The sequence below is a fragment of the Opisthocomus hoazin genome, chromosome 1, assembly GCF_030867145.1.
Source record: "Opisthocomus hoazin isolate bOpiHoa1 chromosome 1, bOpiHoa1.hap1, whole genome shotgun sequence".
NCBI classification, from domain to species: domain Eukaryota; kingdom Metazoa; phylum Chordata; class Aves; order Opisthocomiformes; family Opisthocomidae; genus Opisthocomus; species Opisthocomus hoazin.
This window is the reverse complement of record NC_134414.1, coordinates 108,646,186-108,672,534: the sequence shown is the minus strand read 5'-3', so window position 1 is coordinate 108,672,534 and position 26,349 is coordinate 108,646,186. Positions and strand designations below refer to the sequence as shown.

At 36.1% G+C, this 26,349-nt stretch overlaps 1 protein-coding gene across 11 annotated transcripts in view; it reads right to left on the bottom strand.

Annotated features, from left to right (window-relative positions):
- SYNJ1 (synaptojanin 1) overlaps positions 1 to 26,349 on the bottom strand; it is a 66,194-nt gene that overhangs the window by 21,909 nt on the left and 17,936 nt on the right. For 7 of the 11 annotated variants that reach the window (XM_075432784.1, XM_075432799.1, XM_075432792.1 and 4 more), the window contains exons 7-23: positions 25,946 to 26,007; positions 25,259 to 25,355; positions 23,801 to 23,970; positions 21,678 to 21,759; positions 19,818 to 19,970; positions 16,529 to 16,694; positions 14,777 to 14,800; positions 10,323 to 10,514; positions 10,099 to 10,183; positions 8,683 to 8,823; positions 8,112 to 8,304; positions 6,128 to 6,286; positions 3,771 to 3,927; positions 3,302 to 3,419; positions 2,970 to 3,185; positions 2,100 to 2,178; positions 892 to 1,054 (exon numbers count right to left, since the gene is read on the bottom strand). In XM_075432784.1, coding sequence (XP_075288899.1) covers positions 892 to 1,054; positions 2,100 to 2,178; positions 2,970 to 3,185; positions 3,302 to 3,419; positions 3,771 to 3,927; positions 6,128 to 6,286; positions 8,112 to 8,304; positions 8,683 to 8,823; positions 10,099 to 10,183; positions 10,323 to 10,514; positions 14,777 to 14,800; positions 16,529 to 16,694; positions 19,818 to 19,970; positions 21,678 to 21,759; positions 23,801 to 23,970; positions 25,259 to 25,355; positions 25,946 to 26,007 — 2,257 coding nt within the window. The remainder of the gene's footprint in view (positions 1 to 891; positions 1,055 to 2,099; positions 2,179 to 2,969; positions 3,186 to 3,301; positions 3,420 to 3,770; positions 3,928 to 6,127; positions 6,287 to 8,111; positions 8,305 to 8,682; positions 8,824 to 10,098; positions 10,184 to 10,322; positions 10,515 to 14,776; positions 14,801 to 16,528; positions 16,695 to 19,817; positions 19,971 to 21,677; positions 21,760 to 23,800; positions 23,971 to 25,258; positions 25,356 to 25,945; positions 26,008 to 26,349) is intronic. The other 4 variants (XM_075432852.1, XM_075432873.1, XM_075432827.1 and 1 more) reach the window with 2 other exon arrangements.

The window sequence follows — 26,349 nt, the reverse complement described above, 5'->3', positions numbered from 1 at the left end:
ATATATTCAAGAAATGAGAAAAAAGTGACCCTGTAATATACATATGGAAATGCACTACATACAGGAAGCGTCAGCAGGTAAGATATGTGGGGTTTTTTTGCTGCTGTTCGAAAACCTGATAGTTTACTTGCCAAGGATATAAGAAGAATATATTTTAATGTAGAGAAGAGAGTGAAGCAGAGCTTTCATAAAAATTAATAGATCAAAAACTAAGCTGTGACAAAGTGCATAGATTAGAAACATGCAAGTAAAGAAAAGCAAAAATGCAGAGGCACAACTGCTGCAACAGTGATATTCAGCAGCTTGAGGATTCCGCTCAAAAAGTATGAAGTGAAAAGATACAAAAATCCTTCAAGGGAGAAACCAAAACCAACAGAAACCAGGGAACCAGAAAACAGCAACTCATCAATGCCAAATATCGGCCTGTTCCAAGGAGTACCAGAAGTTGAAGGTTTCCTTGCCCAACCCATATTTGGCTGCCTGTCAAAGGCTCATCAGGTCTTCCTGGGGGTGGTAGGCATTTGTCATATTAATCTATTCTGTGTACTGGCAAAAAAATGATTGCTTTGCACTCTGAAGGTGTGTATATCCTGCTTACAGGGCATCTCCATGAATAGTAAAAGTTGCTGGAATGAAGTGACCTGAGAGGGTAGGTCACAGGATAAAGCAAGAAGAGTAAACAGAATGTCAGCAAATTAGTAAAATCTAAGACACAGTGCAAATTGACACTGCTCAACAAGTTGTCAAGATACTGTTGGAAACAATGGGATGTCTAATTTATCTGTTTTAGATGGGCATAAACTTGTTAAAGTATTGATATATGCATTAAACTAACCACATTATTTAGGACTGTAAGCTTTTCAAAATGAGGAATACTTTATTTGAACAAACCTTCCATATCATAGTCTGCAGTAACTTCTGCATCTTCACAAAGCAAAGTGGAGCTTGTTGATGAAGGCAGCCCAATATTAATCTTCTCTAGATTCATTTCATCTTCCAAACTTCTGATCCAATCTGGATTTTTCAAGCTTATGTTTATAATCCTTCCTAGTAGCTGAATTGCCAAAAAGGTATGCACAAACCAGAAATTGTTAAAAGCAGGTACATGAAAAATCAGCCTTCTAGGCTGAAAAAAAAAATTACTGAAAACATCACAAATAAGGTTATCAGAATTTCTGAGGCTAAACAACACATCACAAAAATAATTATGCTTCTCACCTCATTTCGGTAATCAAGTACATTTATTTAGTTTAAACTGTTAATTACAACTATTCAATATTTTTCTAAAGAAAAATTAACAACTTGTCTCCTAAGATTTTTCTTTTCAGTTAATAGGAAAGCTTCTGTTTTCCTTATTCCAACAGAAATGCTACTCTTTGCAAAGAAAAATGGATGCTTATAAACTACATTATTAAAGTAATTTTTAGAGACTGATAAAAGAGCAGGCCTTCATTCTGCAAACTGACACATGACAATGAGCCCCTTATCCTGCATAGGCTGTCAGTGAAACTCAGCAGATGCAAGGATCCATCTGCAAACATCACATTACAGAATCTAAGTCTTAATAGGAACATAGATCAGTAAAAATTGGAACATGAAAATGACAATATTTACAAAGATTAAATACTGGCCCTACAGGAGTCAATGAGAGCTGAAATTTTGACATTATAAATTGACTGCAGTACATGAGTGCTGAATTCTAAATACTTGCAGGCTATAAATATGATAAACTGGTCCATACTACAAACTCAAGGTAAAAATTCTGCTTTTTAAATCATTTATATAAATAAATAGAAAATCCCTCATTTGATGAAGATGCCCCCCAATATGGGCTCTCAAGTTCTCTAGCAGTCCTCCTCCTAACAATAAATTAACTTTGGTATTTCTTTCAGATGGCTTTTGATAACATAATGATGACATAATGCTATACGGCTATCAAAAGCAAAAAAAACAAAAAAAAATTAAATGCAACAGTCTAGTATGGAACATGAAAAACTTAAAAGAATTAAAAAACAAACAAAACCCCCAACCCATTCAAGTACTCTTTAAGAAGTTGGATTTTCTCTTGCTATACAGAAGTTCAGTAATTTTTACATTACCTCAGTACCATTTAAATTCATAACATTCAAAGCAGAGCTTCCTTCCAAAAATGTTACCCACATCTTGTCCTCAACGAACCTGCATTTGAAACAATAATTAAAATAAAAATACCTTATACTATCTACTAACTTCTGAAGCATCTTATCTTAAAGGGTTTTCAGTGTTTCACTCGATGAAGAATTTTTTTTTGTAGTTCATTAAATATATATAATTAGCTAATAAGCTCTAACTAAATGTATTCTTACAACAACAAAAAAATAAAGCAAAAGGAACCAGGTAAATATCACACAGCAAAAGCACTGTCCTCTTAAAAATTATGTGACTACAGTTACACATTCAATATTAATTGTGTGGCTACAGATCAGATATTAGTATTAGGTGTTCCACATTACATCACACTATGGACTTCGGACTATGCTCCTAGTCTTCTGAAAAAAAACCGAAACAACCCCCCAAGAAACCCAAAGAAAATATCACAACAGTTATAGTTCAATTAACAGCTTAGTGAAAATGCAACATTCACAAGGATCCTCTCATCTTCAGTTCATTCAAGACTACTAACCTAATTTTAGAATGCAAAATTTGTATAAAATTACATAAATGACAGATTTTAACTCTGATTTCTGACAAAGTCAGTATGATATTCTATATCAAAACCAAACAGTATCTGGAAAAATTAAGCCTGAAAACTGAGACACATACAGGTATGTAAAACTAATTTCCAGCTGTAAAGACATTAAAGTTGGAAACTAAATGTTAAAAATGAAGCAGATCATAACTGAAATGCTTGCTAAGAAAGCAACTTTATTCAGGAAATAGGTGGGAACAATGAAGAGGAATAGAGATTAAAAGTAAAAAGTCTTTTTAACCTTATAAGTATAACTTCACCATAGCTTGCAAATTTTTGAAGAAGATCATCAATCAAGTTATCATCAAAATAGTTTTCTTCTGCTGAAGAACTTCTGATGGAGACCATTACAGTACCATCAGGTGGTCCTTGCACTGCAATCACCTCTTTATAAATTTTTTGTCTCTCTTCCGCTTCAATTTCAAATATGTCAATGTCAATCAATGCAACCACAGGCCTTGGAAAAAAACACACGAGAAAAAACCATAAGCAGAGCATCTGAACAACAAAATATATAACATGAATATGAAATCTTCCATGATTAGGAAGTAATGTATAAAATAAAACTGAAACCTATGATCAGATGTTTTCAGCTCTGCTCTTCCATAGTGCAACAAAGTACCAGGATTCCACGTATAAGGGACATTGCTGTCATCGTGAAAACTAGCATTCAGAAGATCCAGGTCTTCCGCTACATTCAGTATTAATGAAAACAAAAGGGGAAAAACACAGTGATTGCAAGAATATGCTTTAAAAAATAAGCTATTCGTAAAAAGAGATAAAAGAAAGTAAACCAAAACCAAGTGTTTTACAGAAAAAAACAGAAGATCCTTTTGAACTACTGAAATATCAGTAACTGGTATCTGATTCTTGATCCTCCTGTTCAGTGTCACTGTATTTATTGCAGGTACTATTATAAGCTTCCTGTCTCATACAAAGTCAGGGACAGAAGCTCAGAATCACTGGTGCTCTGAATGCCACTAAGTGGATTCTATAAGCCAGCTAATAGAATATTTTAAACTATTTAAGGAAGCACTCAAACCTGATCGGTCAAAAGGCCACTTTCTTCTTCTCCAAAGAATACGATCTGTCCATGCCGGTGTGCGACATTTTTCACTGGTGTCATAGTCATCAGAAAATAGATCATATTTGTATGTAGGAGCAAAATTTATTTTCCCTTCCAAAAATCCCCTAAAAATCTGTAAGAAACAAAGCAGTTATGTGTCATGCCAGAAGACAGAAACAGATGGGAAACAGCTTGAAACTAATCAGAATTCTCTCTTCTAACAGTGAAAACCTGTATACGCATCTAAAATAAAATTAAAAAAAATTGATAATATGAACCCTGCTCCAAATTTTATCTACTGAAAACATTCTACGTTTGCCACTAAGACTCAATAGTGACCCAGACAGATCATCATTAAACAGAAGTATGTCAACACTTATCTTTAAACCCAGGCTCATGAGCAACCTACTGTTCCTCCAATATCGTTCAGAACTTGAGGTCATCCAGAACACAGATGCTGTCCACAGCACTTTCACTGGTCGATCAGTTGCTCATGTATCAGCAAATTTGGGAATTAAGGTTTATATTTTATGTACCTATCTGAACATGCAAAGCATTCCCCCAAATTGACAGAAGATGCCCCACCAATACACTGGAGTTAAGGGGGGGGGAAAAAAAGAAAAATACAGAATTCTTAATACATTCAATATGAACTGAAAGATTAAACAGATAATATCACTGTTTCTTCTCAAGAAAACAGGAAAACAGAATCGAAAGAGATATTGTGTGAAATTATCTGCCAAGAATACGTATGGTATTCAGAGATACAGAGTCAGTTGAAAGGAATAAAAAAATCCGTTAGGTACTTTGCAACATAAACAGATTCAGCCAGCTGACACAAGACCCTAGAAGGCCAGGAGATTTGCTCGTTCCTTAAGTGTTTAAATTAGACATAAGTGAAAACCCTTTAGTTAACCAGCTCCAGTCTGGAGTTTAATTTCGTATAGGCAGTTTTACTTCACATCAGAGATCTGTAAAATGTAACTGTAACTTAGATCTTATAGTCAAATGTAACTTAGATCTTATAATCAAGTCTGCATCAAATGACAGGATACTCTGCTTTTCTTGCTAGGAATATAAATTGAAATCCAGTCAATTTAAAAATCAATGTCAAGCATCAGAAGATCCACAACTTCTGAGACAATCCATCAATTTCTTTGCCTTTGGTAATTATTTGTTAACCTACTTTTATGAAGAAAGTTGTTATGTAAACACCTTTCCTGAACAGCAGATACACCAGTTAAGAGCCACATGCAACAACTGTGCAGCTACTCTCGCTAGCCAGCTGATACCCCCTGCTGCCCAGTCAGCCACTTCCAAATAATGGAATATTACTCCAACTGTGCAACACTACCCCTTCTTCTCCCCAGCCAGAAGGCTGTTTTGAATCTTTTTCATATTCCGGTAGTTTCCGTAGATGTTTATAACTGCTGTAAGTGTCCCCAGACCTCAACACCTCTTTTGTTTTGGTCGAATTAACAGACAATCATGCTGTTTGCCCATTTGAACGTACGTCTCTTTCTCTAGGAACTGGGTTAAAAAAAAAAGAATTAAAAATTATCAAGTGTTTTTTCTCCTGTTCTCATGCACAAGACATCAGCAGAAACGGAAGAGAACTCCACTTCAGAAAAAGCACTGCTTAGTATCAAAGTGCTGGAAGGAGACAAAACTGACAACAGAGGACTGTCTCTCATTTTACCATCTACAGCCTTCCAACATAAAGCTGGAAAGAAAGAATAGACACATGCACACAAAATTTGATTAATTACAAATATTCCTTTACTTGCTACATGCTGCCTCCCAAGAAACCCTAAAAATATAAAAACTGAAGCTTTCTTCAGACTTTGTTATTCCATGCTCCTCCTCTTTGTAAGTAAAAAGACTATTGTCTGGGCTATTTCTTTTTCCAACAGAACAACAGAATGACAGTAACAGCATTAGACCTACTGCTGCAGCAACTTAAATAGCAACATTACCAAAAGAACTTCTACTAATATTTTTTAAACAGTTGCACCTGATGAAAAGAAAAATATTATAGTTAGTAAACTCCAACAAGAAGTTCTACAAAGATGAGTCTCCTTTTATTTCCAGCAGAGAAAGAAAAACCTCACTCTCACCAGCTGGGCACTATACTTATATCACTGCCTCTTCAGGTCAGTTATTACGAATAAATTACTAAGTGTTGCTATGTCCCACCCTTCCATACCACTACCTGGACAAAAGTGATAAGTAAAACATGCTGAGGATATAGATTTACAGAAGCACCACAGAAAATCACCAAAGCCAAAAACAAAAATAAAGTATTTTTAAGTGCGGTAACATTTTTAAGATACCTGTCCAGAATTTTTCTGATTGATAAGTTGGTCTCCTGCTATAAGAGGTTCCCAGTTCTGTTGTCGTATTAGGTCCTTAACCTCCTCATTTGGAATATCTATTCGATAATTAAAGTCACCACACCAAAAGATATAGTCATGGGAAAAGAGCATCCTTCCCTGTAAAACAGAAGCACACAATGAAGTCAAAAACAACGAAGTGAGAAATTTACTACTTCCAGGTGCAGAATTTCAGTTTTTAACTGTAAAATAGGTATAATTTCTAGCTGATGAGGATAACTGAAATTCATGTTAGTATTTAGTGTTCATACGCTTAGAACAACATAGCCAGGGTATGGTATTCACACATATAGAATATGAACAAAGAAGTAACATTTCTTATACAGTTTGCATTTCTAAAGAAACATAAAACATTCTAAAATCCTTCATCTTTCTACTCCTGTTCTAGAAGTCTGCTCTAAGATGACAACTGGTACCTGTGTCACACAGGAGAACAAAACACTACCCTGGGATCTTTTGGCACAATATCCTGACAGACTGCAGGGCTTTATTATTCAGATTTAATCAAAGACTTTTCAGTTACATACAATTTTCAAAGCTAGGGTGAGACAGAAGGGCTCTGTTAGTTTAAATAAAGCCTACGGTTTAAAGTGAGAACTTTTACTTCCCTCTTTGTTTTGATTTTTCCATTGTCCTTAAGTTAATCAAAGCAGATACACTGGCAGATTAAAACAGCAGCACGACAGCATTTAGGAAACTGTCTCTGGGGACCATAAGAATATAGTAGTTTCAAGAAAAACAGAAACATGACCATGAGGACAAATTTACAAATTAAAAAAACCTGTAAAATAAGATGTCAGACTCCTGCACAGTGCCACAGAAACTAACTGTCCTGCTTTCAGATGGGACAGAGTTAATTTTATTCCTAGTAGCTGCTGTGTTTTGGATTTCGTATGAGAATAATGTTGATAACACATATTATTTTTAGTTGTTGCTAGATAATAATTATATTAAGTCAAGGACTTCTTTTCTTTTTTCAGCTTCCTACAGAAGCTGAAAGGGAGCATAGACAGGACAAGCTGGCCAAAGGAATATTCCATACCACAGATGTCATGTTCAGTACACAAATGGGGGCTGGTCGGTGTGGGGGCAGGAATCCATGATCACTGCCTGGGACGGCAATCAATCAATGGGTGGTTAGAAACTGTCTTGTGTATTACTTGTTTTGTATATTTGTTACTATTATTATTATCGTTATTCTCTCTTCCTTTTGCTGTCCTATTAAACTGCCTTTATTTCAATCCACAAGTTTTACTTTTTGTCCATTCTCCTCCCCACCCCACTGCGGGAGAGGGAGAGGAGTGAGTAAGTGGCTGCATGCTCCTACTTGCTGGCTGGGGCTAAACCACGACACTAACAAAGGATACTGACTACAAAACTTAAGACAGCTTTAAGTCCCAAGGAAGCATTTTGTTACACTGATAAAATTATCAAGTATTTACTTGGTGTTTGATAATCCTTTATGAGAACATGGTACAGAACTGTACAATCCAGCTTGTCAAAAATAAGCAAACAAGAAGTTAAATTAAGTCGGCAAAAATCATTCTTGTGTACTGAAAATAGTGCTGTTTCCCATGGATTTTTTTCCTATAGTTGACTGTCTCTGATGCCTACAAAAGTTCTACTGCACGTGAGGAATCTGTAAGGTCTCTTTCCTGTGCCAAATTCTTGATGCCTAAATGCAAGTGAATTCATGCTTCACCATCTCTATCAGTCATTGCACTGGAAAGGTCTATTCATTCTGCAGTCATCTATTTTAATATAACTTGTGGGAATTTAATTATCTCTGGATGTCTAACCCAAGGAAATTTGATTTCCACAGGAATCTGGGGAGGGGAAAAAAATAAACAGAGGTTTTGGATGACCGTTCTGGAGCTCAAAGGGTTTAACTTATTCATTATGGAATTCAAACACTGTTCCTTACCATTGGAAAACTGAGCTTGCGAGCTATTTCTACGAAGTCTTCGTTTCTCTCCTTAACTTGTGATTGCCCTGCAGCAAAATGACTGCAGACAAAGCAAAGGCTGGACGTATGAAACAACATCCGAATTGCTACTGCGCCTTTATTACCAGTGGCTCCTCCCATGCCGGTCTTTACAGTATCAACAGCAACATCCCTAAAAGAGTTAAACAACTATTAAACCTTCAAATACAATGGTAGAAAAGTCAACAGTTTTAAGTATCTCCGAGTATAGCATTACGTTGGTAAGAGAACATTTTCACATTCTTTCAGCAGTAAGGCCACTGGGCTATTTAAAAAAAAAAATGGCAACAGCTACTGAGCCGGTAACAACAGAACACTTCAACTTTTCAAGCTTTCTTGGCAACTGATGAGGCATTTAAAAACTAAGAGAAAAATTTAAGCAAGTAGCTCCCCAGAAGATGGAACAGGTCTTATAGAGCCCCATCTGCTTCTCAGTACACTTGTACGTTAGCTTGCAATACAAAGCAAACGGAAGGTGACCCAACTTGGGCACAGCTGTGCGTTCACTGACCTGATAAAAGGAGCGTGCTGGGGCCTGATGAACACAAAAAGGCAGACGCCCACCAACTGCTCAGAAGCCAGCAGCACGTACTTGTAATCTCTTGATATAGTCTTCTGCAGTTCAGCAGCCCAGAGCTTCTGATTGGTTGTGCTAGCAGTGAGATTAAAAATGCCAGTTTTACATTAAATCTAATTAAGCAGGTTAACAGGCAGAACTGTTGATCTAGTTGAATAAACTTCGTATGATAACCTTAACTTAAGCTTGGCACGGTAAGCCAAAGCCAAGTCGTGAATGGTGCTCAAATGCCTCCTAGCACAGACACAGGCTACAGACTGTCATGACACCATCATTTCAAATTCAGCCTCATAAAATGTTGCCTCACTTTTCTCAACACCACAGACAATGTTAGGAGCCAGGGCTATCTTTCCTCTATGTCTGAGGCTAGACTAGAGCAAAACCTAATTTTTCTAGGGATTTACTTCCTAGCCTAGAGCTCAGTCAGTACTGGAAAACAGAGACGTCTGTGGTCTTAGATCAAGCAGAAACTTCCCTGGAGACCTAACAGACTATGGTTTTCAGAGCTAGCATTGGAAACAAATGAAAAATATCAGACCTGGGAACAGCATTAACTAGACATAGCATAAAATTAGGGGATGACAAACCGCCACTTTGTCCTCAAGACAAAAGCCTGTGCACAGGCTAACAGTGTTACAGGCTTTAGATGCTTTCTCCAGCGAGTTACAGCTTGCAGAAAACACGCAAAATTGGCAGAAAAAACAATGGGCAAAGTGCATATGATCCTAGGACTACACATAAAGACTTCACCACTGGTATCACCCACCACTGGTAAAAATATATTTTCATAACGTGTTCCGCTAGAGGTGAAAAATCCGAACTCTATGATAATATATACACATAATATGTAGAATGACAGCAAAACTGGCAGCATGGAAGGAAGCACTTGCTTTATACAGATCAAAACTTGATGTAAGACACTACATAAAGGCATACGAACAATACATGCTTTTGGAAGCAATTTCACAGGACTTGCTGTTCCCAGCAGTAGGAAGGCACAGAGACTGCAGAACACGGAACATTGGAGGTAAATTCCTTCACAGTGTTAAATGAAGGAAAAAGTTCAGGGGCTGCTCAAGGTGCAATCCAAAATATGGTCAAGCAATGGCAGTTTGGATCCTTGAGATTACATTATACATGATGTAAGTGATCACAGCTTTGCTAGGGAAAATTGCAATGAAGTCTGCAATCCTGGCACAGAAACTGGTAGAAAGAACTGGAACACAGTCAAAAATTAATCCAGACTAATCTCAACCATTACAAAACAGGAGGAAAAAACCATTAAATAACATTTTATTCAAAAAATGTGATTATCAACTAAACTAGTACCGTATAGATTGTATCACCTACCTGGCATTCACAATGTTTCCTGCATTTAACTCCACCATTTCTTCAAATCCAATGGCAAATATGTCTACAGGCTTGCTTTTGCGATCTGCATTAAATATTTTAAAAGTTATTTGTCGTTTATAACCAACTTAAGAACCAAGACCTCATACATCTATTTTAATGTTTGTGATCTAATTATGAAAATCAGAGTTCTCAAGAACAAATTGACAGAATACAAATCCTACCTTGGAATTCATGAATACCAGCTAACTTTGGTGCATCTAGAAGCCAGTCAGTGAGCGTCTGATTTCTAAAGGCAATGCTTCGAAATTGCTTCCCCCCATTGACATTCCATGTCCCAACGCAGACTCTAATTTTTTTCGGTTTTGCATACTTATAAAAGTTTTCACACATACTCTTTAGCACTTTTACAGATGCTGCAAAAACATTTGAAAAGACATTATTTTTATATAGAATGTTTCTTCAGAAAACTTGGCAATGAGATCTTTCCCTTAAAAAAATGGCAACAAATCTGTGCACAGACATACAGAAAGACAAACTGTGAAAACAAGATGAATGCAGCTTTTCACAAGGGAAAGTACATTTGCAGACATATTACTTGTCTGGGTAGGATACCGACTGAATGAAAGACAGTAGCTATTTGTTCGAAGTAATATGAATAAAAATAATACATAAAGGAAACATAATTTCTATGTTTTATAAATATCTGCCATTCTTTCACCCTATCTGTGTTTCTCTATGGAAACCATTATTTTTTCACACATACCACCACAGATAGCTACCTCATTTTCACAGATTACATTTATGAAATTCAATCTCCATTACAAAAACAACTTACATATATGTTAATTTGTAGAAGTGTAAAGATGACTGATATACTGCATTTAGTAAAATAGATATTTTACTAAAATAGATCATTTTATTATATTAGACTATGCCTACTTAAGCCACAAATCTGAATTAGTTTTTAGGTCAGCTGAATTCCTAAAATTCTGCTTTAGTGAGGAAAGTAGGCTAGGATTCAAAACAATTAAACTCATTTCTCTATCACACCAGCCTTTCTCTGTGCCATGTTTCTAGCTGCCAGATGGGAGAGAAAGTAATGACCCATCTGTAAAGGGCATTGTAAGAAAGAAGCAAACAAGATTATTCAATGGTCAGATGCTAGAGTTATAGAGATTCTAAAAGCCCCTTCATAAATCAGCTGCACAAAATACTCACACAGATACATTTCTTCATGCAGACAAACAGATCTGAATATTTTTTTCAATTATGCTCCTTTTTTTCTTTAATCTCAGTGGAATAAAAATTGCATCAGATATGAACAGTATTGTTTGCATTGCACTTTACCTAAGTGAATATTTTGAACACTCTTATGGTTATGAGATTCTGTGAGAACTGTATAAACAATATTAGATGGAATTCTTCTCTTCACAGTGTGCTGCCTTGCAAAATGGTCAGCTACTGGACATAATATTTTCATCCAGATACCCAAAACAGGATGATTAGTGAGCTGTTGTTGTCTTTTTAGTTATATTTTTAAAGTTTACCACCTTTAAAATTGCTACAGAATCTTGGATACCCAATTAAAATAAAAATCAGGGATTCTGTAGCCCTCATGGTTTTGAAACAAACTGGAAACAACAGACGAAAATAATACATTGTATTTGTTTTTCATTAACTCTTTCACTGCTGAACAAATCCTATGTCTGTATATGGGCTAATCACACATAAAAGACAACGAGCTGACTGGTGTCTCCTCGGGGTACTACAAGCGGATCGCGCTTTCCTTATCATAATCCAGGTAAATTAAGTCAAGAAAACAGCAAGGAGCCAACAGAATACTTTACACCTTGAGGTGAGAGCCAAATAACCAGTCTACTTCAGAATGTATCTACACACTAGGTAACAGTCAAGAAGTCCACAAATGCCAGAAAAGCCTCTGAGGATCAAGGACAGAAGCTACCCAAGCACCTGACCACTGAGGAGAAACTAATCCAAGAAACGTAGCCACAATACATACAAGTGCCCAAATAATCCAAAGGATTAGCTGAACCCAAGGAACCCAAAATAGCATCACAGACAGCTTTGAAGATCTGCACAGATTAGCCTTCGTAGTACTCTGAGCAAGTTTAAAAGCAGAAGTTTGGACTTTCATTCTCTGCACTTCAGTTCCTCCTTCTTCTTTTGCAAATTCAGCAATTTTCAGCTTAATGTTAAATAGTTACTCCAAATAATTCATATTTGCTACCAAGCAGCTCTTAAGAAAACCTGCAAAATTGAATTATTGCCTATTTAACTTCTGACATTGTCATGAACCCCTAATGTGAAAAATCTTACCAGGATAGAATCTAACTTTAGAATTGAACTGACAACATGCTTCTTACAAACCTGAAATTCATACCTTTAAACTAGCAAGCTTTCTAAACTGTAGAATGACTTTTTCTAAATTAGAATAAAAAAAAATAGAGATGAGATTTGCATCTATTTTTCAAAATACTGAGTGAGCCTCCTGCATTCATTGTTTTCCTACTCTTTTCTAGCTATTTATCTTTTCAACAAAATCGTATCTCACTCTACAACATTAAAAATCCAGTCAACTACATTTTCTGTTATTTTGCAGCAATAACACTTTAACTGCTGTTCATACTAGGCAGGCAGACACTTGGAAATCGGTTCTACAAAGGTAATACTAGTTTAAAATTGTTGGTGGAATATTCTGTGCAACTGAGTTTGATTGAACTATTTTACTACAACATCCAAATTACTGTAGATATGTTTCAATATATGCAATTTGTATCCAGATGAAACCACAGTGAAATGTTCCATCAGGAAGTTAAAACATAGTTGATGTGTATGACTCTTCATGAGATATAAGCTAGGCTGATATAGCCTAGATGGTAACACCACAGATGACAATGTGACTGTTTATTGCAATAAACAGTTTTTAACACTGGTAAAATGCAGGTAAATCAGTTAATTTCAGGTGTGTACTACCTGTGACTCAGATTTTATTATTTAAGTATTCAGTAAGAGTTAAGTAGATACAGGAAAACACTAATAGAAAAAGCAAAGCTGAGACAAACGTAAAGTGAAAATATTTAAAGCTCAAAAATACAGATCACAGTTGAACTGGTTTTCGGGGGGTGGGGGGGGAGCTTTAAACACTTCATATGTATTTGAACAACAATCTAGCCAACAACAAATCCTCATGCTTTCCTCCAAGGATCCTCCCCTGTCAATATTCAGTATCCAGGGCTAGGGGCCACTACCTGAGCACACAGGTCCAGGGGATACTGTGCACACCTTCGCTGTTCTCTTAAAATGGGAGACTCATCTGAACAATTATTAAGAGCTTCCTTGTTTCTTTCCCTCCTCCTCTCTCTTCGTCTTCCCAGGAATTAAGAATGGACTTTTTTGCTCTCACCCAGAAACTACGCATCTGATTTGGTTTCACTGAACCTACTTCCAAGAGGTAGCACAATGAACCCTATAAAGGCAATAGCTCAGAAATAGCCATTGAATTCTTCTCTACACATAGTAAAATCTGAACATATGAGCATTAGGAATATTTTATTTTAAATAGTGGTTTCTGGGAACAAGAAGATGATGAAGTGTTGCACAGCTGACAAGTACTCGCAGCTCTCCCTTAAAAATACGGAATATGTATGTATCACAGCTCCCCAAATAGAGCAGCTTCATGTAAACAGCTTAAGTTACAACAAAACGGAGAATTTCCACTAAGACTTAGAAAATTTTGAAAACAAAGTTCAAGGCATTATGTTGCTAACTAACAGCAATAATAACTTAAGTTTTGGGAAGCTTCTTAAACTGAAGAGATCTTCCATGTCATTTTCCTCTATCTGGTTCATCCCTACGCATTCTTATTATTACATATCACTTCTTCATGTTCACAACATTGCTGAATCCTCCAAAGCCAACCTCTCGTATTTTAAGTCCAACACCACAGACAATGCTCACATATTACTGCACTGTCTTAAAGTAGAAGATGGGGAATTAACTATTAAGTTCCTTCTTCAGGCCTTCTCTTCACCGAGAGTTTTACCTAAACAGATGCTCTTAATGCTTTCATTTTGTGCCACGTGCAAAGGTAACTATCTTAGCGGTTCTGACTGCACTTTTGCTCCACAAAACACAAGTGTCAGCACATTATTTCAGATCATTCCAGTACAATGTTAACCTTTGCTTGGAGTTATCACAAAATCAGTCCACTTCATGCAAGAACACAGGCAAGTGGAGCCTTCTAACAGCAAATACCATGAAGTTACAAATTGTACTGAAGAATTTTACCTCTTATACTAAACAAATCATTTAGACAAAACAAAAATACAGAAGCTCCCAAATCAGATTAAAAAGCTAATTCCTCTACAGCTAGAATAAAGCACTTGTAAAAATAAAACCTAAAGAATTGGTTGCCTCTTTTCGTAACTCACACTCATGCACACCTGCAACATTTTTCACCCCTTATACTTTCACTTTTCTTGTATTAAAGAGCATTTCTTGGATTAAGGGATTTTGGGGCACAGGAATGTCAGATCCAAACACCACTAGGAAAATGTGAGCCCACAACCAAATATTATGCAAATAGGCACAAGAAAAAAGCCAAATAAGAACAACAGCTGCTCAGATATTTACAGCTTAATTTACTATACTATACCTGATTGTAATGATTGCTCTGAAACTACGGATGCAGTAAGAAGGAAACAAGAACAAAATTAGTCAATTAAGTAACAGTTTGTAAAATTTTCCAGCAATATGTGAGAGAACATGCTGTAATATCCTATTTATTAGACATAACCATTTGCATCAGTTAAAGCACATCTTTTATGCTGCAATATCTAAAAAGTTCCACAACAGTATTAACAAATTATCTTTTCTTGCTTCATTAATAATGGATTTACATATGATGAAGTATCTCTCTAGTTAATTCACCACCTAGCACACAATGCAAAGACATTATGTTCATTCAGTGAAGAAAGATGAATGTTCCTCAGCTGACAGGAGCTGCAAATATTGACAGGACAGCTTGCATTCTCAAAGAAAGTGAAAAGAAATGAAAATGACTTTCAACTAATTTTGAGGTGAGGCCAATTTAGCAGCCTTCAGATACAGGAAAAATTACACTAATGTGAAACCTTGTGGTAAAAAAAAATGAGAGGAAAACAGTCTTTCAGGTTCCACACAGGTCCTACAAAAATGCCCACAAGATGAAGACTACAATCGGGCAAGTATTTATTTTTGTTCCACAGATTTGTATGGAAGCTTTGACACATTTTTATCATTCTAGGTTGAGAAGTGTCCAGCAGAAAGGAGGGAACAAAAAAAAAAAAAAAGAGAGAGAGAGAGAAGGAAAAATTAAGAATGTTATTAATCCCTAAAACCAATAACCCACCATTCAGGACACTCTTACCTGGGATTCTGTAAAGAAGACTCAAATTTAAGTTCCCTCTTTGCTCCTCTGTGTTTTTCATCCCAGGAGAGGACTCTAAACACAGCCCTACACCTGGTCCACTTACTGTTTCCCTGCCCATCAGATCTGCAGAAGGACGGGACATGACTGCATTCCTGGGGACCATCGTTTGAGGATGCAGGATGCTGTGGTTCAGCCCCCTGTTCTGATGAGGTGAACCAGCTGCCTGTCACCAGACCTCTCAAGTCCCACACAGCTACTCTGCCTAAGCAGAGTTTCTTATTGAAATCCCTCTGATTCTGATGTAGAATTTCACCCAAAGCCTGACAAGCTTTTGTGGTGCACACACTCCTGGGAAAGACGACTTCTCACAAAAGAACATTTTGTGATGGAAAATTATTCATCAGGAATTTTCTGATAGCTCTTGTTACCTTAAATTTTCTTCCATTACCAAAACTCCTTTTGTTTCTCAGTACTTTCGAAATCAAAATGAAGATAAGTACCAGCATTCTTAAGCTTGAGAAAAGAAGAAATGCCTTCTATCTAGTTTAACACCATGGTGAGAATTTCTCCACTGACAGGACAGATCAAATTAAGGAAGACATTTGGCAAGCAACAAAAATCCCTACTAATCTTCTAATAAATCAGGATTCCCCCCCCCTCAATTCAGCATGTAATTGTCTTGATTAACACTTGCTATAAACGGATTTGAAGAACTAAACAGAACATATCTAACATGCATCTACCATAAAGTTCTGACAAAAATGCTCCACAAATATTTACCTATTGCACCGCCAGTCATCAACAAAATATAAACAGTAAAGAAATTACTTCAGCATGTTAGTTTGGTAATATTAGTAAAGCAGAAGTAACTTCTAATAAGCCAAAAGAATATAAACTAGCATTTATATTTTCCAATATTGCTTTGAAAACAGACTCCATACAGCTTTCTTACACCAAATAGTTATCAGACAAATTAAAATCCTGAAAGACACATACCGCGTAAACTGCTGGTGGTTAAGAGAGCCCGTGCTTTATCTGCTAAATCACTATTTAGGGTATTTCCCAATAACAAAACATCAATGGCCTCCTGCTTGGAGCTATCAAAAAAGTTATTTTGAATCGTTCTGGTCACAGAACGAGCACCATCCTTCAGCTTTCCAGCCTGTTAGGGAGGAACATGTATAAAATATTTTATGTTGGACATTGCTCACAAAAACATTGCTAATATTCAGTAACATATTTGTAAACTGCATTAATGATTTTAAAATCTAAGGCAATTTCCTTGCTTAAGCATTAAGTAAAGTCTTCTGAGCCTACTGTAATATGTGTGCTCTTTTTCCAAATGCTAAACAACACAGCAATACCTTCAAGGCATATCTAACAATCAGATTACTCCAGTTTAAATTATTAAATCAAACAAACTACTGCAGGAAGGGGAATAATTTTTGTTTTCCCTAAACCCTTGGTCTTCCAAAATTAAACTGACGTAATTCCATGTTTAGACCATGACACGGGATTTTGGGCTTTTCCCCAAATAGTGAGAGATGAGCAAGCACTCGAGTCCAAATGTCATGATACATAAGTATGTATGTATATGCACTTATGAGCATATTAGTTCAGAATTCACGTTCTGAAACATCCACGTTAAAAAAAGGGATAGCTTCAACTTATTAAGACTCCTTTACTTTTTAAAATAACATGCAAGTCTCATGCAGTATCCCAGAAGGAACATATACACTCCTCTATAGCTACATACATCTGAAGACGCTGTCATTGCACACACTGCACATGAGTGGTACAACTGAACGGTGCTCCCAAAGAACAGTGTCTGACCACCTGAAGTAAACAAGAATCTCCAAGAGATGTACTGCTACTACCGATATTCTCTGTGGGTCAGACACCTAGAGGATAATGTAATTAACATGTCATGCGGTCTCATACTTGATTCAAAAACCAGCAGTATTAATCTGTGTGCCCACCACTGACAATGATTTCACAGGCACAAAGACATTTTCTTCATTTCAGGGTTTATAGTGTCTTATGCACATATGCGTATTTTCCCTGTGAGGTGTATATAAACACATGCTATTACATTCATATGAAATATAGACTGTAATCCATCAGGGATGCTGCATGGTATTACATTACTATAAAAAAATACTAGAGGTTTACAGCTTGCACTGTTCATGAAGGTCTCTTAAATGCACCAGGACAAAAGACACACGCTTAAGAAAACTACAAAACCACCCCATCACTTAGTTCTATGAATTGTACTAGGTAACAAGGAAGAAGCTACTTTTTTGTCAAGAATAAGTAGTAGTAAATTGGCATCGTGTTTTTTTGAAGACAATGTGGATGAGGTGTTGGCGAGCATAGAGCATACTACTGCAATGGGATTTTAACAGGATGTTGCTCCCTTTCTGTCAGACAATGTGTAACTTATGACATGATTCAAAAAACACACTCACCATTCACATATCAGGCAATTAATTGAAAGGAACCCAGAGAAAGCAAAAGAAAGAGTAGGTAAGGAGTTAGATATAATGAGTATGATAATATTTCTAAAAGGATTAGTTTTCAGTTTAGAAATGTACATTAACACATTTAAGGCTAAAATATTTTTTCTCCTATCATAAATTTCCATATTTCTACTTCTAAGTACTCTTGGACTTTGAAGAATCAAACTGACAAGCAAGAAATGGCAGAATTTCAAACATGAAACTTTTCATTTGAAAAATGAGAATACAACTAACAACTTGAAAACTACATTTTAAAATATATCATCAGAGTACTCAAGAAGATACTAAGTAGTGACCTGGTCGGGTTTCATCAACACAACGGCAAGTATTGCATGGCTTTGGAAGTATTAAAGATCCTCTTTGAATAGATGGACTTCTGTCAGGGACGCTGTGTTTGATTTGTAAGATGTGGTACTCATTAATAGTTGTACCAGGGCAGGGATCCCTAGGACAATGATTGACTAGTCTGTATGATTACAAAGACAGCACAGTAAATGTACTCTGCATTTTAAACATTAAGTATGGAAGTGTAAATACCATAAATGCATTTTACAAAGTAAAAAATTTAAGTACCCAAATGAATAGCAGAAAACTATTAATTTAGGAAAAGAAAGAAGTAAGGCTGAGTGAGAAGGTCAGGAGAAGGGGACACATCCCGTAAAATACTTACTGTAGTTTTCCTGACGGTCTGGGTGACATTTTTGTAAGAAAATAAAACTAAACATCTTTAACTGAATTCCATTCTATACTAAAATACAAGCAAGTCCCAAATGAAGAAGTCTTGTATGCACCAATTAAGGGCAGAATAAGCAACAAGCCTATTTTACTTGTATTTTTATGTAGCTTACTGCAATGTCTTGTACACTTGCAGAGAAGGACTCTGACATGGTTTGCATGAACAAGTGATGGAAAAGTGAAACAATCAACTATGAATACGTAGTATATAACATGGAATGAGAATAAAACGAGGGGTACGAAAAGAAATTTTTCAAGGAACTAAGGGCAAAAATTGCTATGGTTCAACATTCATTTGTCTTGACAGGTATCACATGATAAGAGAGAGAATTATGGAAACAAAAAAGCAACACTGTTAGAAGAAAAATAAAAGACAGTATTAGAAAACCTGAACAACTCAGGCATGAATGAAGACAAAACAAGTTGAAGAGACACACAGCATTACGCTGCCATGTAGTACAGAATTGTTATCACATTAGAAAGCAAGGTAGAAACAGAAATTGGGTTTTTCTCAGTAACTGCAAGACTAAAAAGAAACAGCTGAAGGAACACGCAAACAAAAAATACTCAGCTGCAACCTGTTGAATTTTGACATTGTTAATAAACAGTAAGAGCATGAACAGCATCCAGTGAAACACATTTTAAAAGAAAGGAGATACAATGAATGAAACTGAAACAATACTAAGCAGTGTCACAGTCAGAAAAATGATGATATTCAAAGAAACTAAAGCTGATTCGCATATACATTTTTCTGAGCTATGATCTAAAGAAATCAAAGATTTGAGCCTCATCGTTTCCTACAGAATATTACTGTCTGGGAAGCACGGGCATGGCTGAGAAAGGATGTACTGAAACGAGAGCTGGTTATCAACATAACCAGTCTTTTTATGTTAATGTTTTGTTCGGTTGGTTTTTTTAGGATTATAACAAAAGGACATTTTTTAAAGAAAATTTCATAGTTGTTATATTAATAACAGAATGTTTAAAAACCCACATTGAATACTGTTAGTTTTTTTAAAAATGTATTTTACCTTAGCTTTTCCTTCGAGGGCTCCAGTCCCAGCATAAATTTTACTGACAGAATCACCATTCACAGACCACATGGATCGGAAAACTTCCTGAAAGCGAGTAACCAGCTGAGGCTTCTCAGCTAATCCCAATACCTCCAGTTGTTTTATTAGCATCTGCAACAGTTGAAGACAACATTTGCAAAAGAAAAACCTTTAAATGTATTTATTAAAAGGCATATCACATTTTTTCAGTATATATGAACAAAAAAACCCAACCCCTGCAGTTTCTATGTACCGTTCTGAACATACTGACACCACGTCATGTGAAAAGTTGCATCATACATGTCACTTTAGCACCAGCATTTCATTTTCTTTTAAAATAGGTAGTAATCTAAGAAAAAATTTATACAGTTGATTTACAAATATTTTCATCTAAAAATTCACTAGCTACAAATCAAGCTATTTCTGGTTCTCAAGTCTTCCTACTTAGATAATTTGGAATTAGAGCAATTCATGTTCTTCCCAGAAAAGTATAACACTAAACACAGACTTCTATTATCATGATGCAGCAGGAACAAAGCTCTGTGATCAGTGAAACAGCAATGGCTTCTGCCATTCACTCTTTTTCCTTGTGTAACACACTGCAACCTTTACCCTTCCAATCAATACACTGGAACTAATTTTCCACGATGCACAGTCTACATTAAAAGTGTTTAAATTGTATACATACAATACATATAAATGTTATTATTTTACACTTAAATACATCACTTAAATGTAGCACTATGCTCACGGATGTAGAATGGGACATTGTACCTTGTTTGAAATCCTGGTTTATGGAATCATGATTATTTTAAAAAAGTCAAGCAAGTTTCTAGTACTTGTGGCTACCAACGTAATACTGAAAATAAATACCAAAAATTAAAACTACATAAAAAGGCTATTTTCAAGAACTTAAGATCTTTAAAACCTTGAGGTGTCTCAACGGCAAGAAGGAGTCATCTAAAACGATGAACATAAAATGACATAAAGGCAAAACGCTGAAGGTTGGGCAGCAATTAACAAAAGTTACAAAAGGAAACTTGCAGACAACATTAAGTAGAAAAAAACAAGAAAAGAAGCTTCAGAAATTGGGTGCTTCATCTTGTAATTTTAGGTATACGTAATAATAATAATAATAATAATAATAATCCTTTTACTTAGTTTGATGTTACAGCATACATAATTTTTTCATTTTTAAACATGCCACGGATTTTATCTTCAGGAGTCAAACAGTTTAAGATGAGCAGTGCTGTCAAAAATTTTTCAGAGCTACTCCTTTAGCCCAGTCAGTACTATTTTACTCCATCAATTCTGTCATGGTTGAATCCCACAGTTGATTTCCAACTACTCAAACTGAGTGTGACCAAAGTCTCAACCTCTTTACCATCCCATGAAGAATTCACAGCACAGTGCTGTGAAAATACGAACACACAGCACTGGCAGATGGTAAGAACAGTAATCCTATATGCTGAAGAACTGCATCTAATAGAGTCACTGTGAATGCAAGCATTTTTGTGAAGGACTACAACACTACTACCGCTCCTAGACTTGCAAGCCTGAACCTTAGAAGACATAAGAAACTGACACCTAAAAAAGAACGAACATTTTTTCATTATGCCGCATGACTACTGTGTAATTACAACTACCACACAACTACAGCTTCTGTAACTACTAAGATGTGGTTGCCCCAGAACAAGAAAAGTATCATTCTATAAAGCAAACTGCCACCTAAAAACCATTTTAATTCATCTTTCATATGGAAAAGTAATGCTACTTTTACAGCCTAATTGCTACAGAAGCATCAGGAGCAGCTGTGAATCTGGACACCGTTTTTCCTACCTCTAAGCCAAAGAAAGCCTGCACGCTGTTTGTTCTATCCAGACAGTCCAAGCAGTTTGTTCTGACAGTGCCGCTTTGAGATCTGTGCCAAGGACAACGAGAGACAGAGAGAAAACACCAGAAATAACTCATTTAACACATATATCATCAAGAAAGGCAGGGACATTGAGATCTGAACCAGAATAGTAAATCAGGGTATTGTCAGTGCAATGTTACTGTCATCGCAAGTATGCTTATAAATGCATCAGCAATAGAGGGTTAGCTCCAACAACAGCAGAGAATTTTGCAGCAGTGTTCACTACACAAAACTGATTTACTTTCTCCAAACAGCATAAGCTTTTCTTCTTCAGCTTTTCTCAATTCTCCTTGCTTGCTTGGTTAAAGTGTTACGCAGGATTAAGTCTTCTTTACAAACACACACTTCCCAAGAATCTCAGAAGGAAATAATAACTCTTTAGTTAAAACAGAAATTAAAAAAAAAAAAAAAGGAGAGTTCTTGGATTTAACTAAAGTAACAAAAATTTGTGATAAAACTAAAGCCAATTTCAAACCCTTATTACTTTTTTTTTTTTCCTCCCCAAATAAAAATAAAAAATAAGCCTCTCCCCCTTAGCTTGTCACATGCTTGAGACCCTCAGGAACTCTGAACAGCTCCTCTTTCCTTGAGAAGACCATTAACTCATGCTAGAAAGCTCTCAGAAGGATCGTATCGGGCAACATCCATGTTGTTCTTGCCTAGCTATGACTACAAAACTCTGATGGCTCTCTCAATGATACACACTTACTCCTTGCTTTTGTCATTCCCACTAGACACTTTGTCCAATTCAGTCACTAAGACTTCATCACATTTACTTGGGAGATGTAAGCATAAAATTGTAGAAACTTCTGAAGAACTTTCTCCAAGATTTCTTTTTAATTACTATCTCTGTATTTGATTTGAAATATAAAGCAACTCACTATCTGAATTATGAAAAACCTTGACTTTCTCCAAAAGAGGTGTTCCATGAACATACAAAAATCATCACTGTATCTTTTATTAATGCAATTCTTCAAGCTATCACAAGTCACAGCCTATTTTGCTTTCTTTCTGTTTTCAACCTTTTTGATGGGTGATATTATTTGAATTTCCATCAAGACCAAATGGTGTTCTCCCAACACAAAGTGTCACACCACTTTTAAAGCTTTTTGGAGAATGGTCAGTGATGTTTTGAGGTAGGGATGGGACCTAAGCACCCTCCCACTAAATCTAATCTTATTCAGGCCTACTAAAACCTGCCCCTGGGGGATTTAATCCCACAGCCAGGTTAGAGCACAGAGTGGCACTGCAACCCTCTTCTCTCCCACTGCACTAAAAGATAAAACCCCAGTGCATGTGGCACAATCCACTCAATCAACAATTCTCTTTCTCATGGAGAACCTCACCCAGCACTTTGCTCTGGTATTAATTAAAAGGTGGAAGGGTATGGAAGGGACAAGAGCAGGAACGTTGCCTATTTCTAGCCCTGCTTCCCTTTTCCTGCTGAGATAAGCACAGCCTTTGCTCTAGGAAGAGGGGTGGGGAAATAGGGACAGAAGTACAAGTACAGCAGGACCGGGAAGTACAGAGCAGGGCAGAAAACATGCATCCCATTCACACTTTACGGGGAACCGAATTGCTCAAATGGGGGATCCAGATGCAAACAGATTTAGAAAAAGACTGTGCTGAACACCAGCATTTACAACAAACAGAAAACAGTATGCCCCATTGCTGAGGAAAATATGAACATCATCATACAGGAAGATGGAAAAATATTCATTCTTTAATCCCATGGGCGTGCACCCAAGAAAAAGGACAATTGCCCATTTCCTCAAAATCACGAGGTCAGAGGCCTGAAATTGTCATGCCCCATCAATATCTCAGAGATATTTTCCATTAAGATTTTTAGAGCATATTCAGAACAAGACAAAATTTTAATAGGGTAAAATAAGTGACTCATATTTCAGTTGTTGAGCATCATCTTGGATACAATAAAAACAAAGTAACAGAAGCAGCATTTTTTCTCCTGTCTTCTTGCTAAGGGGTGAAAGGCATACCAGAACCATAATATAATTTGAAGAAATTTACAGAAGTTATACATACAAACCTTTTAACTTCCTTTCCATCAAAATAAAAAAATCCACACTCTAAGAACTTCTGGACTTGAGGTTTAAGCACACTGTGTAGTTTTTCTGCCTTCCCACCTTTAACCATTTGATGATAGTCAAAGTTCACCATTTTGATATCAGCTGAATGTTCAGATGCTTTCAAATGGCTCTGACATTGTAAAAAGAGAAGAAAAAATAATAAATATACCAGTATGAGAACATATAGTAGTATAAAACAAATAAGAGCCTACAAATATTTTAAAGCTATCTTGTTTTATTAGCTATCTTGTTTATTACATACTTTCTCTTAGGTAAAATAAAACCATTTTTATCACTGTTGTTCAACACATCACTCAGAACTGATCAGTATGTCACCTGTGTTTTTAATTTTTCTTGTCACAGTCAAAGTCAGGTGTTTTTTTTCCTTACTATACCAGGGGTCACCAAGGCAGTCTACAGTCTCTTCTACTGTTAAAATGCTCCAGTCCCTTTCACAGTCACCATTTTAGACATAGCTGCCAGCAACGAGGCCTGAGTAAATACTCCATAAACTACTACTGGATAAAACAGACAAATTATTTAGGTTGCTGAGGAGGGTGGCTTGAGCAAAACTTTCCCTAACATTCCCCGAAAAATCTTGAAGTGCTCATGCAATCTTTGTTGGCAAAGCTATGACCTGCACTGGGCACTGATACGCATCTGGGAGGGCTAATGTCTCCTACCAGGACAGCTGGATACAGAAAAGCTACTAGTGAACAGCCAAGATATTCAACCATTATAATACAAAGGGTAAAAGAAAAAGGGAAAGGGAAATAACAGATGGCTATTGACATGTTCTCTGGCTTCAGACAGAACTTCTCAAATTGTCAGTATTTATGGACTACAATGTGACAGTTATTTTTAACTTACCCAGTAGGAAATCATGAAAATGGCCACTTATAGTTAACATCATCTGAACGAACATTTCTATTTAATCATGAAGCAGCTTTTACATTTAAATGGATAAATTAAATAGTGGGGTTTTTTTTAAATATTAAGGAATATATCCAGGAATTCCAATGGAAATATTTTTAAAAGAAACATCACAGTATTAAATACCATAAAGTATCATTTATTTATTCACCTATTTCATCGTGAAAAAAATACTATTTTTTAAATAAGCCACTAATAAGCATGAAATATGCAAATAAAAATTCTTCAACATTGTCTATGTTGCTGTTATAATTTTACAGTAAAGTAACCAACATAATCAAACGCTAATTGTATATAAAGCTTTCAAATTTAATTTTGCATTATATATCTTAAGCAGGGCTTTTATGATAAATACAATTTTAACCACAAGTGGTAGTTGCTCCAGAGCATAGCATACTTGTTTCATTTTTGAAGGCTATATAAAAGCCTCATTGCTAACAGGCAAATTCCAAGGACATGCACAGTGAGAGAATTGTCACACTCACCTGAAAAGCTTTGCTGAGCATGTGCTCCCCTTCTTTTGCCCCAAGTAAATTTACAATAATTTGCTTGCCATATAAATTTTTAAGAGTTTGGAAATGCCTGTTAACAGAAGAAAAATTCCATGTTCATCTTCTGGCATGCAGAAAATTAACACAAACACCTGCAACACTGACTGATGCACTGTAGAAATGCACTGGTTACTCTAAACTGCCACAAACCTTTTATTATGTCACGTCCAAACAGATCAATATAACTCAGTAATGGCATACAACCATTGACTGCTATTTAATTAGGATAATAGCACCAATTTAACAACATACATATAGTTAAAACCATAAGGCTGTGAAGCTGAAGTGTCATGGCAGGAATAAAATCAAAATATAAATTTTAATGTCATACAGCACCTAACCAATATGGATTATTCAATGTAAACATGCTATAATTTTTGTTTTCAATTCCACAAAGTATTTAATTATTTTAAATTTTCTTCAAACTTCTCAACAAAACACTCGAACGCACAAGCAATCCTGCAGAAGTTTGAAAAAGCTGCCCAGGCAGTTCGCTGCTTTGCTGAATCACACATTCGTATAGACAAAGCCTCTCATTTGGAATAACATATCCCATCCCTCTGATGCATCACTTATCAGAAGTTTGTAGTGCATTAACAAAAATTTAAAACATTGTTTCACCTGTCAAAAGCTGGTGCATTCGCCTCAAAACCTCTTGACATTCTGACACGATGGGATCCCACCTATGATACGAAGATTACATTATTTGTCTTTACACATTTGATTCATCTTTCTTCAAAGACCTCTTTTGACCCTAATTACGGCCTAAAAAAATCATTTCACTTTCTAAATGAAATCTCCAAAATTTATTCTGCTTGCTATGGTGTGCATTCTTTTTACAGGATTTTCTTAAATTCCTCTTCTTTTTTCTAAAAAACACTTTTTTTGATTTAATATACTTAGTTCTATAATCTAATTACTTATGCTGTGTAAATGGCATGTAAATGTTTCAGCAGTTCTACTGCAGAATGCTTATACGTCTAGTTTAATGAACCTAGAGTCACTGTGAGGCATGAACCTTTTTC